The 14,727-nt window shown below is 40.4% G+C and overlaps 1 protein-coding gene across 7 annotated transcripts in view; it reads left to right on the top strand.

The window, feature by feature from the left end:
• GLIPR1 (GLI pathogenesis related 1) overlaps positions 1–14,727 on the top strand; it is a 39,055-nt gene that overhangs the window by 23,371 nt on the left and 957 nt on the right. For all 7 annotated transcript variants that reach the window (XM_082419090.1, XM_082419091.1, XM_082419093.1 and 4 more), the window contains 2 exons: positions 7,929–8,041; positions 11,810–11,895. In XM_082419090.1, coding sequence (XP_082275216.1) covers positions 7,929–8,041; positions 11,810–11,895 — 199 coding nt within the window. The remainder of the gene's footprint in view (positions 1–7,928; positions 8,042–11,809; positions 11,896–14,727) is intronic.

Here is a 14,727-nt window from a genome sequence, read left to right as displayed (position 1 = left end):
CCCTGGTGGCGCAGTGGTTGAGAATCTGCCTGCCAATGCAGGGGACACGGGTTCGAGCCCTGGTCTGGGAAGATCCCACATGCCACGGAGCAACTAGGCCCGTGAGCCACAATTACTGAGCCTGCGCGTCTGGAGCCTGTGCTCCGCAATAAGAGAGGCCGCGATAGTGAGAGGCCCGCGCACCGCGATGAAGAGTGGCCCCTGCTCACCACAACTAGAGAAAGCCCTCGCACAGAAACGAAGACCCAACAAAACCAAAAATAAATATATAAATAAATAAATTTATTTAAAAAAAAAAAATTGTTGAAATGACATCTGAGGGCAAAAGCATTTCTAACAAGCCAGTTAACTTGGAATATTAGGTGTTTTTAAAGAGCAAAATGTTGGTAGAAAAACTCTCAATATAGTTCAGCCTTATAAAGATTCTGACCTCACTGGTGGTGTTATAGGTGAAACACGTTTGGCACAGTTATAGGAAATTGTTATAATGAGAGGGAAAGGGTTGATTTCAGTGAAATTTTCACCTTAAGGTTATTGTAATCAAGGAGGAGCTATCAAATCATCAGTAGCCTCTCGGTCCCTTTCTTGGAAATATAAGTAAGGGCTCCCCTAGACTTGCCCAATAAACCATCAATTTTGGTTTATATTAACAAATAAACTTAACCAGAAAATAAATTTCATTGGATTCCCACAAATCCTAAAGGGCAAGAAAGCTAAATCCAGAGTGCCTACAAATGGTATCTGGTGCCATTATGCACTGCGGTGTTAATCTCCAGAAGTAATTGTCAGTCTGAAGGTGCTGACTCTCACTCAGTCGGTGTTTAAGCTTCTCCCCTATTCTAGGCACTTTGTAAGGTACAGGTCATGCGTTTTAGTCCAGACTCCTGAAAAAACAGAGGCTGAGATCATAGCTTACGTGCTAAGATTTTACTGGGGAGTACAATCGCAGAGAAGTGAAAGGGAGGAGAAATGGCTTGTGGGGCAGGGAATGAGGGACGCAGCTGGGAATGGCCCCTGACCCTTAGGAGGTGACTTTTATTTGGAAGAGACGTGTGTAAGTGGATGTATTATAGCATATAGCTAGTGCAGCTCAGAGAAACTGACAAGGTGCCATGGGAGCAATGGGGACAGAGCAACTGACCTGGCCAAAGGGAGGTATGGAGACACAGGACTTGTTCATACAGCAGGAGACATATAAGTTGGTTCTTAAACTGAGTGAGAGTTTGTGAAATGAAAAGGAATGTAAAAAGAACTCCAGGCAAAATTAACAAGGTGTAGAAGACGTACAATGTGTACAAATGAACTTGGCATTTCAGAAGAATGGCAAGCAGCTTAACCCACCAAATACACAGTGATCCAAAGACTGTTAAATTGACAACAATCTCCTAAACCCTGCAAGTTAAAAGACACTTCATGTCCATCATTCCAGGAAGTCAAAACAAGAGGAGGAAACTTCATTATATGTCATAGAGGCCTGAGATCTCAGAGACGGCCCTCCCCAAATTAACAGCTTACTTGTAAATCTTCCTCTTGCATCTAGGGGGAAAAAAAAGAGGGCTAATATTTGGGACATAAGAAAACATTTCCTAAAATCCAGTTCCTTTCAGACAGGTAGCAGAGCCCAAAGTGAGTGATCCTAACCTGTTCTCTTTAAGAGACCACTACAGTCTACCCCCAACTCAAATGATGGAGAGGATGTCCAGGGCCCCCCTGGGTCTGGGAAGATGCAGCACCAGCAACTACTTTTTAAGTGAATGTGGTACTTAGCTCTCTACATTTAAGATCTCATTCAACTCTCACCACACACCTCTAAGAGATGCTATTATCCATAGATGAATAAACAGGCTCAGAGGGGTCAAGATGTTGTTATCCCAGTGTCATTTAGCTAGTAAAAGGAAGAGTTGGGATTCAGAAATAAGATACGTTGCTTATCTAGTAAAGTACTAGTATTTAGTAGTCATTGAACAAAGTTTAGATTTCTTCCATGAGCTATTTTTCCATCAATTGGAAGAAGGCTCTGACAGCTTGAAGACTTCCTGTTTTTATCCTTGCAAGAAATCTTGCTGGGAGGTCCAAGATTACTCAGTTGCCATTTTAAATTCATGCTGGAAATTACCTCAAGTGGGTATTTATAACTTCCCACTTACCCTCATCTTAATTGTTAATAAAAAACAAGCTATTTTCAGATTTTGGCCAGTGAGCAGTGGTTGTACAGAGTAAAGACAATAGATTCAGATGCATTATTTATTTATTTTTTGGCTGCGTTGGGTCTTCGTTGCTGTGCGCGGGCTTTCTTTAGTTGCTGCGGGGGGGGGGGCTACTCTTCATTGTGGTGCGCGGGCTTCTCATTGCGGTGGCTTATCTTGTTGTGGAGCATGGCCTCTAGGTGCGCGAGCTTCAGTAGTTGCAGCACCCGGGCGCTGTAGTTGCGGCACGTGGGCCCTAGAGCGCATGGGCTTCAGTAGTCGGGGTGCGTGGGCTTAGTAGTTGTGGCGCACAGGCTTCAGTAGTTGTGGCACGCAGACTCTAGGTGTGGCTCACGGGCTTAGTTGCTCCGCGGCACGTGGGATCTTCCCAGGCCAGAAATCGAACCCATGTCCCCTGCATTGGCAGACGGATTCTTAACCACTGCACCACCAGGGAAGTCCCCAGATGCATTATTACTTCATGAGAGTGTGATATTTCTTGACATGTTAATTCAATACTTTAGTTCTGTCTTCACTAGAGATTTAAATTGTGGAAGAATTCTGGTGTATTAATATGGAAGATTATTTAGGTTAGATATTTTGTTGCCGACAGTTCATCTTTGTAAAGTTTGGGAATAGTTTGACTTAAATAGCTGGGCGGCAGACTCCTCTGGTGGTCCAGTGGCTAAGACTCCACGCTCCCAATGCAGGGGACCATTTTAAATTCATGCTGGAAATTAACCTGCTCAGGGAACTAGATCCCACGTACCGTGACTAAAAGATCCCGCGTGCCACAACTGAGACCCGGTGCAGCCAAATAACTAACGAAATATTTAAAAAGTAGCTGGGTGGGCAGCAGCTCAGGTTTGATAGTGCTAAGAATGCCCACTAGATGGCACTATTGACCTCATTTCTTTTTATCCCCACCCGTTGAAATTTTTATTTTTACACCCTCCCAGAACCAACGGAAGTGTGCGATGTTTCACTGTTTGTCTAGCTGATTTTGTACATGTTGCATATTACTGATAATGAGTCAGATGGACTCATACTGAGAATTGAAAGGGGAAGATGGTGTAAAGGGGTTGTTAGCTAGGAGGAAGAGACATGCCTGCCCCCACTGGGTTGGGTTCCCCAGATGCAATGTTTTTGTTAGGTATAGGTTCCTGATTCTGCTAAAAAGGAAAGCACTCTGGAAGCATCTTGCTTAGGGCGTGGACTGTCCTCACAGCACTTTGTGGTCAAGTAGCATTAGGTTCCACCCCTCATCTAGGAAAAATTGGGGCAGGATGTATTTATTGATGTGTTATGAGGTTAAACATGTTGCATGTAACATGCTGAACACTACCCCGCCACTAGGAAAATTCTCAATGAGTAGCTCTTAATATTTTTTAATTATTTTTGTTTACCATATTAAAAAAGGAAAACATGCAACAGGAATCTGCCTGATTAAAAAAAAGTTTCAGAAGTTTTAAAGCAGAAGAATATTAATCATAAGAGAATAAAACATGAACATCTGCTGAGAGCTTGCTATGTTCCATAAGCTGTTCTAATCACTTTCTTATTAGCCCATTTAAAATGTCAAAATAAGCCTCTGGAGTAGGTGGTGTTGCCCTCATTTAATAGACGAGGACGCTGAGGCCAAGGTCACACAGTGGGTGGCTGAGCTGGAATATAAACTTGGTCTTTGTAACCCCAGAGCCCACAGAGTTGAACCCAGAACCTGAATGCCCATGAAGCTATTAAAAAGAGGCCAACTTGAATGGATAAATAAACTGATACATCCATGCAATAAATATTACTCGGCAATGAAAAGGAGAGTGACGAGTAATGAATTCAACAACATGAGTGAATCTCAAATGCTTATGCTTAGTGAAAGAAGCCAGATTGAAAAAGCTACATTTAAACTGATTCCATTTATGTAACATTCTGGAAAAAGCAAAACCACAAGGACAGGAAATAGATTAGTGATTGCCAGGGGCTGGGGGTGGGAGCTGACCACAAAGGGGCACAAGGGAGCTTTTGGGGAAATGTTCTAGATATTGAATATGGTGGCGGCTGCACAAGTACATGCTTTTGTCAAAATTCATAACCTAAAAAGGATGGCCTCTATGTTAATTGCAACCTGATTTAAAGAGAGCCCGACTAAAACACAAGATGAATGGTAACTAACACTTGCACTGTCTTGGAAAAAAGATCAGAAATGTAAAAGAAAGTAGAATAAAAGAAATAGCATAAAGCATTAAGTGTGTGTGGAGGAACCCAAAGATTAAGAATACTTGAGACTTGAGGTACAACACTGGAGGAAAGTGCTCAAAGACCAAAGGATCAAAATATAAAATGATTGACTCAGGCGCTCGTACTCCCAACATGGCCAGTTAGCATGCATAAGAATCACCTGAGGAACTTGTTAAACTAGAGAAACTTTTTGGCTGAATAATGTTCCAATATGTGTGTGTGTGTACCTGTGTGTATGTGTGTGTATATAAATATACTACCTTTTCCTTAAGGAAATCCTGTCATTAGCATGGATAGATCTACAGGTATTAGGCTAAGTGAAGTAAGTCAGACAGAGAGAGACAAATACCATATGATCTCATTTATGTGTGGAATCTTAAAACGAACTCTTAGAAAACAGATTGGTGGTTGCCAGAGGTGGGGCATGAGTGAAATGGGTGAACGTGGTTAAAAGGTACAAACTTCCAGTTATAAGACAAATAAGTCCTGGGGATGTAACGTACAGCGTGGTGACCATAGTCAACAATACGGTATTATGTATTTGAAAATTGCTAAGAGTGTATCTTAAAAGTTCACATAATTGTGTGTAGTGATAGGTGTTAACTAGATATTGTGGTGACCATTTTGTAATATATACAAATACTGGATCATTGATTACATTGTACACCTGCAACTAATATAATTTTGTAGTCAGTTATATCTCAATTTTTAAAAAATACAGATTTCAAGGACAATTCCAGTGACTCTTATGCAGTAGGACTGAGATGGGCCCAGAAATCTGCATTTTAAACAAAGCACCCCAGAGGAAGTCACTTCGAGATGCAGTGAATAGAAACGAAGAAATTTAAAAATAAATACAAAAATGATTGGGAAATTAAAGTACAAGCATCAAACCTGAGAATGAATGGCCATAAAACTAGGTGCTCTCGGGGAGATAGAGGCCTGATTTACTTGGTTACCTGGAGTTCCCTGCAGGGGATTCTAGGGTGTGAGATGGGAAGGGAGACACCCCACCTCAACCAGGGAGGGCCGTCCTTCACCAAAGGAGAGCACTGATCCTCTGTGGGAGACCAGTACCTGCCTCCCCAGCTCCTGCCCAGTTGTCACACAAGGAGGAGGACAGAATGCAAAGTGTCCCAGCCCCCCTGACACTGCCCACCCCTCCCTAGCTCCTCCCCCACCGCCTACTCCATCCACAGGCCTTGGAGGAGCTGCCTCCATCCTAATCCTCTTCCCCTACGCTACACACTCTCCCCGGAGAGCTCTTCTTAATTGATTATTTTTTTTCTTTTTGAGTAAGTTTGACCTTTTTCAGCAGACACACCGGCCTTGTCTCAGTTCTGTGAGTCTTTCCCACCTCGGGGTTGGTTCACACAGGTGTGCCCCCTGCTGCGAATCTTCTCTGGGCTCCCAGACCAGCTCGCTTTCAGCACCGGCCTCACTAACTCAGAGCAGGACCCCTGCTGCAAACTCCCTGAGCACCCTCTGCTTCCCCTTCACAGAGCTCAAAACCCTAGCATAACGCTTGCTTGACTGCTTCTCTCTACGTTTTGTGAAGGCACCCACTGGCTCCAGCTCATTCACCTTTCCATCTCCCTGTATTTGGTACAACTAGTCACAAAGTTGCTAAAAATAATTTAAAATTCAATTTCGTATCACTGTAAAAAGGAGTGCATTTAATTGCTGGCTTAAATCCACATACTAGATTTTTAAAATACTTTAAATACTTTTTTCTTCAGCCTTCTACTACAGCCAACAGTCTCAGTTAGGATGAGCCGTGTAATCTGTGTGGCCTAATGCAAAATGAAAACGTGGATCCCCTTGTCCAAAAATCATGGGGAAAGTGCCACTGAAAGTGCTAAAATGCGTGACAGCACTGAATTAAACCAAGTACGGGGCCCTTCTGATCATGGGGTCCAGGGGGACAGCACATCCCTCTCCCAGAAGCTGGCCCTGTTCCTGGCTTCCCTCCTATGCCACCAGCCACTCCTTTTCAATGTTTTGCTGGCTGTTTTTCTTTTTTTCTTTATCCCATGCTCTCATTTAGTTGTTTATCTATTATCTTTGCCTACATGATCTAATCCATTCCCACGTCTTCCAGGTTTGTGTCTCGAGCCATGCTCTGTCCTCTGACTTGCAGATGGTCGTCTGACGGGCATCTCAAGAGTAGCAGGAACTGAACAGAACCCCTTGTCTGTGTTCCCACCCACCTCCTCCTTCCCTCATTTTCCCTGTCTCAGCAAATGTTGTTCAGACCCAAACATTAACTTGATTTTTCTCTTTCCCTCTTACCCCACCCTCAAACCAAAAGCAAATTCTTTCAGCTTTACGCCTAAGCTGAACCATGAACCTGGTCAGTTCTAGGGAACCCCACTACCATCACCGAAGTGAGAGTCACCACCTGCTCTTTCCAGTACCAGTGAAGCAGTCTCCCAAATTCCCTCCCTCTTTTCACCCTTGTTCTTCTCAGTCCATCTAGTTTAACAACCAAAGTGACCTTCCTAAGACCTGAAAAAGGGACTCTCGCTCCCTCCACTACAAGATTCTCCATGAGCTGCTCCTCTGTCTCTGACCTCATTGCCTGTGATTCTCCCCCACTCCTGGATCCCAGCTCTGCTTGCCTTTATTTATTTATTTATTTATTTATTTTTGGCTGTGTTGGGTCTTCGTTGCTGCGCGTGGGCTTTCTCTAGTTGCGGCAAGCGGGGGCTACTCTTCGTTGCGGTGCACGGGCTTCTCATTGCGGTGGCTTCTCTTATTGCGGAGCACGGGCTCTAGGCGCGCGGGCTTCAGTAGTTGTGGCTCACGGGCTCTAGGTGTGCGGGCTTCAGTAGTTGTGGCACGCGGGCTCTGTAGTTGTGACTCACGGGCTCTAGCACGCAGGCTCAGTAGTTGTGGCACACGGGCTTAGTTGCTCCGCGGCATGTGGGATCTTCCCGGACCAGGGCTCGAACCCGAGTGCTCTGCATTGGCAGGCGGATCCTTAACCACTGCACCACCAGGGAAGCCCCTCTGCTTGCCTTCTTTCTGCCACTCTTGCACGCAAGCAGACTCCACGCCAGGGCCTTTGCCCCAAGGGCTCCCTCTGCACGGATGCTCTTCCTCCATCAGTTGGTCTCCTGCACGTTTTGAGCGCTGCCTCTTCATCATTCAGGCCTCACCTCAAATGCCGCCTCCACACTCGAGACGCCTTCCCTGCACACCCAAGTGAAAGCAGCCCTCTTCCTCCCCAGCAGTCACTCTCTATCCTGTTAGCCTGTTTTATTTCTTCATTGCGCTAGCTGTCAAAATTAGTTATTATTTATGTTTATTTCACACACACCTTGTACACACACACCTTGTACACACACAATTTCCAACGAAATTCTGACTACCTAAAACTTCCCTGGTGGTAACTGCTTTACCTAAGTAGAGTTAATATGCCTCACTGTGTTTATGAAGGCCTAATCATACTCAAGTGTTCATTTTAGTATCTCTCTCTTCTTAACAATCCGTATTTTCTTTCAGATTGTTTGGGCAGATAGTTACAAAGTTGGCTGTGCAGTACAGTTTTGTCCTCGAGTTTCTGGCTTTGAAACTCTTCGCAATGGAGCACATTTTATATGCAACTATGGACCAGGGTAAGTGCCCAAATTAACCTCTTTCTGGGAAAAAAAAAAAACTATTTTAGAAGTATTTATCTTCATTATAGAAAATAAATCTGGGTAATAAATAAAGTGTAAAAGAGAAAATTAACATTACCCTTAATTCCTCTGTCCAGAGATCTACTCCATTTACATTCTGATACGTTTTTCTTTGTATGTGTGTTTGTGTGTCTGTGTGGACACCTTTATAAACACTACATAAACACACACACACGAACACATTTTTAAGAGTAGGAGGACTAAAATGTTTTCAGGGACATAGATTAATTGGATATTGTAATAACACCACAAGATGGGAAGATTAATATTCCATTATATTTATTAACTTATTAAAAACTTTTCAAACCAGAAAACCCACTCTGAATTTAATTTCTCAATTTATATAACTTATTTCATTTACTTTTGACAGTTTTATTTTTGAAAGACATCATTTTTCTCCCTTTGGAAAATGGGAAGACACATGACATTCTCCCCCAACTTCCTTTAAACTTATATATGTGTGCTTATGCATTGTACACATACTTAGAAAACTGAGATAATGGAAATACACGTTTTCTATTTTTACTTAAAATTACATATGAGCATTTCCCATGGCATTGAAGTTTTAAACATGATTACGATAATTAAAAACAATGCCATAACGTTTGTATAAAGTTTACTATGTACTCTAAGCACAGTTCTAAGTGCTTCGCATATATTAAACTTATTTAACCTTCATGAAAAGTCTGTAAGTTCTACTATTACCCCTGCTTTGCAGATAAGACAACTGAGGCCCTGATAGGCAACCAGGGGAAACTAAAACTTCCTACTTCTTTATTGGGCAGAATACTTTAGGTCCCTTTGTCTTTCTGTGTTTTTAATTTATTGAAGTGTAGTTGATTTACAGTGTTGTATTAGTTTCTGGTGTACAGCAAAGTGATTCAGCTATACACGTATGTAATAGTTTGCATCTGCTAATCCCAGACTCCCACTCCATCCCTCCCTGACGTCCCCACCGGCTCTTGGCAACCACAAGTCTGTTCTCTGTGAGTCTGTTTCTGTTTTGTAGGTAAGTTTGTTTGTGTCGTATTTTAGTTTCCAAATACAAGTGATAGTATATGGTATTTGTCTTTCTCTTTCTTACTTCACTTAGTTTGATAATCTCTAGGTCCCTCCATGTTGCTGCAAATGGCATTATTTCATTCTTCTTTTATGGCTGAGAAGTATTCCATATATATATATACACCACATCTTCCATCTTCTTTATCCATTCATCGTAGATGGACATTTAGGTTGTTTCCATGTCCTGGCTATTGTAAATAGTGCTGCAATGAACATTAGGGTGCATGTTATCTTTTCGAATTATAGTTCTGTCCACATATATGCCCAGGAGTGGGATTGCTGGATAATATAGCAACTCTATTTTTAGTTTTCTGAGGACCCTCCATACTGTTTTCCATAGTGGCTGCACCAATTTACATTCCCAGGGAGGGAACGTAAACCCTCACTGTTGGAGGGTTCCCCTTCCTCCACACCCTCTCCAGCATTTGTTATTTGTAGACTTTTTGAGGATGGCCATTCTGAGCGGTGTGAGGTGGTACCTCACTGTAGTTTTGGTTTGCATTTCTCTGATCATTAGTGATCCTGAGCATCTTTTCATGTGCCTATTGGCCATCTCCATGTGTTCTTTGGAGAAATGTCAATTTAGATCTTCTGCCCATTTTTTGGGTTTTCTTTTTGTTGTTCTTGTTATTGAGTTGTATGAACTTCCCTTCATCGGTTGCATCATTTGCAAATATTTTCTCCCAGTCCATAGTTTGTTTTTTCGTTTGTCTATGATTTCCTTTGCTGTGCAAAAGCTTTTAAGTTTGATTAGGTCTCATTTGTTTATTTTTGCTTTTATTTCTATTACCTTGAGAGACTGTAGATATCTTTGTCCTAATCATTCCCATCTAGACAAGTCAGGCCTTTCCAGTAGCATGTTTCTCCCAAGATGAATTCTATTTCCCTAGAAGTCACAACTGCCTTGTTTTTAGCTTGTTTTTGAAGTAGCAATTTTCCCCTCTTCTTTATAGTATGGAATGCACAATTAAACAAAGTATGAAGTAGCATAAATGACTGCATTAAAAACATTCTAGAATTTAACTACTCAATGAGTACTGTGCTTTTTAACAATGAAAGATACTCCAGTGATTAATGTCCATTTTGGATATCTTTTATAATTATCAGAATCTCTACTATATTCCTTTGACTATTTTCCACAGGGTAGCATAAACATGAGGGTAAATTTGAGACAGCCTAAATTAATTTGGAGCCAAACGAGATTTGAACATATCTTTTTAGTTGGAAATGAGGTGTTAATAAAAAGTAATGTCTTAACTCTGAAGATTAATGTATAGTATTAAGGGAGAGGAGTCCATGAACTTGGATTAGAAAAAAGTTACATCTTTTTCACTAACTTCTATTGAAAGTAACATTTCTTTATGAAGATAACACTCCAATCATTATCAGCAATAGCTATGACTGTACTGCACTACCTGTATCTTTATCACAGATGTGTTCATATCACTTTCTAGTTGCTGCATCTCTCTCAAAATAGTTTTTATCACTACCTTGAAATTACTGTAATTATTAGACTCCCTGCTAGCTCTTACCTAATACTTAATAGAGAAGTACATATTAGTATATCACAAATATTTTTAACATGTTAATAACTATTTCAACTTAATTTGTTTCCTTTATAATCCTATGAACTTTATTTTAGGTATTTTAAAACTATTTTGAGAAAGAGCCCATAGGCTCCACCAGGCTGCCAGAGGGTACATGACATGAAAAAGTTAAGAACTCCTTTCCAAAAGTAGAGTTCCAAAAAAAATTAGAGCAATGGCAGGTTCATTGAAATAAATGTACAGCCTTTCATCATTACTACTCCAGAGATATTCATGGGGATATAAAATGTTTGGTTATTATTTCATTTTCTAATCTGTGATCTTGGTCAATTACTTACACTCTGTGCCTCAGCCTCTAGCTATGGGGATTAAAAAAATATAGTATCTTCCTCATAGGGTTATTGTGAAGATTGATTCATTCGAGGATGCTTAGAACAGTGCCTAGTACATGAAGAGTATTCAGTAATTATTATCTATTATTCTATCACATCTTTTATGTGAAAACAAATTACATTTTAGAAACTCCCCCATATTTCTTGTTATTTTCTTTCGGAAAGCCCTTTCCCCAGACAAATGGCTCCTATCCAATAAAAACTATGGAGGTTTGCTAGACTGAGGAGAACAAAAATGTGGGTCATGGTAGCTTTTCTAAGGTGGACAGTTTTTTGGATGGCAGTGATCACATAGGCCAGACAGTAAGTAGAGGGAGTATTGCTCTGAAATCAGACAAATCTAGGTTTCGTTCTGACTCTGACATCTGTACCTGGTGATTTTTGGCAAGTTACTTAATTTTTTAGAGGTTTAGTTGCCTTATCTGTAAAACAGAAATAAAAATAACTTCCTCCCCGAGTTGTCTTAAGAATTAACTGAGATGATTAAGACATAGGTTCCTAAACACGGGCACCTAGAATGAACTCTGCAAATATTAGCAGGCTTCCATTTCTGCTTCCCCCTCTCCTCTTCTCTTACCAACCCTCTGAATCTGCGGACTTCCATCCTAGGATTTAGCCCAGGACCATAATAAATTGCGATCGGAAAAAAAAAAAAGACAGAAACCAAAAACTCTCCTAATGGACAGTTTTCCTCTACTTCACAGAGGCAATTACCCAACCTGGCCATATAAAAAAGGATCCACATGCAGTGCCTGCCCCAGTAATGACAACTGTCTGGACAATCTCTGCGGTGAGTAAAAGGAGCAATCTACCAATAATACAATGTGTTCAAAACTCTTGTGACTTTCTACAGAGCTAAGAATGGAAACATTTGTTTTATCCTAACAGCTATTTTCAGGGAAAGTGGCATCAGGTAGCAATCAAACCAGTGGCTTACTGTCCTGGGAATGAATATATATGGTTCAAGAGAAATTTAAAGAAGCAAATAATATTCTTTAGTTAGCGCTAATCAGAAAAACAACAAAGCGACTCTGATGCTGGGAAACTGTAGACCCAAGATTTGCTAATTTCAGCAAGATCAAAAATTTGTATAACAAAGTTAACCGAAAGAATTCTGAATTGTGTGCTACTACCTGTACAAGCACTCAAGACTTGCATTTTCATCTGTAGAATTAAATAAATGAAATAAAGCTGCAACGTGGCACTTTTTCCTAGTTAGACAGCATTTACTGAGGAACAGTGTAGGCCAATGAAGATACGTTTCCAAGGATGTTTTACATAACTTTGAAATATTAATACACAACTGGCCAAGAGTCTATTTATGGTTCCTGTCCCAGACACATTCCTTTCCATCTCAGTATGTTTTGTTTTTTTTTTTACTTTTTGCCATGGTGTGAAGGAAAACCTCAATCAAGCTATTGCAGCTCTGCAAATCCTCTAGGACTTTTGTGTCCAGATCTGTAACCAACTGAACCCCTCAGGGCTGCAGGGCTGGGGTGGGGCTTAATTGCATAAATTTTTGTTTGGCCAAAGTGCTGCATTGCTTGCACATTTCCTAAGGTCCCTTCTGGGTTTAAAATTATAAAATTCTTTTCAACTGCTTTTCCCTTCCTCCTGATTTGTAAACACTGAGTTCTCACTTTTACTCCAGCTACAGAGACGTTTTTTCTACCGGCTTTCTGAGCCAGTCATTTCTCTCCAGTTCAACCATTCTTTCCCTCCTAATTAGTTTTGTTTAGAGAACTCACTAACATGTAGCCATAGTGCAACAAATCCCTTCTCAGAGCACCAATATGTTAACTGAATTTTTCATGTTGCTCCAACACTACGAAAGCATGTCTTTTTTTCTTCCAAGTTAGGCAGTATGACATAAGAGTTAAAACCACAGATTTCAGAAACAATATTTCTGAGTTCAATTTCCAGTTCCACCACTGTGACGCTGGGCAAGTGTCTGGACCTGTTTCCTCAATAATGAAATGTAGACGGTGGCACCTCTTCACAGGTTTCGTGAAACGAATGGAAAAAAACTATATCTAGAACAAGTGCCTGGCATACAGTATCACTCAGTAAATATTATCTATTATCCCCAAATTCATCCTTCCTGTAATCTCAGATCTTGAGTTTACTCTTGGTATTTTGGTGTCTTCTTTATGCCCAAAGTTTTAGATGGTATGTTTTTATGCTCATGAACAAGACTCATAATGCTTCTTTAGAATCTGTGATGAAAACTGAGACAATAATTTTAAATTATGTAAAAAGTAATTTAACTGTTGCCACTGGTTAGCTGTCTTTCCCACTAGACCCTGAATTCCAAACAGGCAGGAATTATGCCTATCTAATTCAACTTTGTAACCAAAGTGCCTAGTCTGGAAGGCAAATAATTGCTAATTTGCATATTTCCTAAAAAAAAATCATTCATTCTCTATAAAAATCTAGACAGTAACACCACCACCAGCACAATGATAACAAGAAGAAAACCGCTGGAGTTTTAGCTTTTGATCTTAGAGATCTAGCTTGAAATGGTCTCTAACCTTGTGGGATAAAATTCAGAAAATTAAGGCTGTAGTCCAATAATGAAAAGCCCCTGGGCTCTTAAGAAAGACAAAGGAAAACACACGCTAATTTGCAGGGGAGAAGGGTTAGAGGATAAAAGCTTTTATTTATCAGATTTCGTCTCTGACAAATTACGGCAAACACTGGAGGAAAAAAATCCCTTTGTGGTCTTCTAGATACTGGTAGGTTCAATAAATACCAATGGAGGCCAAATCAGGATGGTTTTGCAAAATGTGCTGGGCACACCAGTGGTACACAAGCTGATTTTAGCTAGTGCATGGATGACATTTGTTTCAATATTCAAAAGTTGAATGTTTAAAACAAACATTTAAAAAATATATATGTAAGAAAAAATATAACTAGCAAGCATATCATACCTTGATTTCATGGATGTAACTGCCAAGAAAAGTTAAAGCAGCAGAAGGTTCGTGGCAATTCACCACAAAGGCCAGTCAGTCAGTCACAGGTACGACAACCAGGGATGCTCACGAGTACCAGAGGGTCAGCTCCGTGATGGGTTCCACCACAGGAATGCAACAGCAGCTGGCACAGAACCAGTGTAAAAGAGGTGTCTGACCATTTAAAAAGTATAAGAAGGCTATGGCAGATGTGGAATTCTCTTCCCAGTGCTCTGAATGTCAAAATCTTAATAAAGCTCAGTGGAAGGAGAGGAGTAAATATGACTTTGATATCCAAATGCCCTACTGATATACTAATGACAGACCGGAATGCATGAGAGGCCACTGTCTCTTCATTACTGACTGATCATAGATAGTATCATTCTTCTCAGGAGAAACTTATTTTCAGGAAAATATTTTAATAAATTGCTCACACTGATTATTACTAATACTTATTTTTAATTGTTTTATTTTAATTGCATTTATTTTATCTGCCAGTTACGTTATGTAAAATGATTTTCCATTTATAGTAGTGGTATATAAAAAGTTTATATATAAAGGTTATATAAACAAGTTGATTGCAACAGTCAATGGTTATAATTAAGAGACTTGGCTTTTAAAAAGAAAACAAAACAAAAGCCTCACCAGTATCTATTCTTTTAATTTTTTTC

The sequence above is a fragment of the Balaenoptera physalus genome (assembly GCF_965194825.1).
Source record: "Balaenoptera physalus genome assembly, chromosome: 13".
Lineage (NCBI taxonomy): Eukaryota > Metazoa > Chordata > Mammalia > Artiodactyla > Balaenopteridae > Balaenoptera > Balaenoptera physalus.
This window is presented reverse-complemented; position numbering and strand designations above follow the sequence as displayed.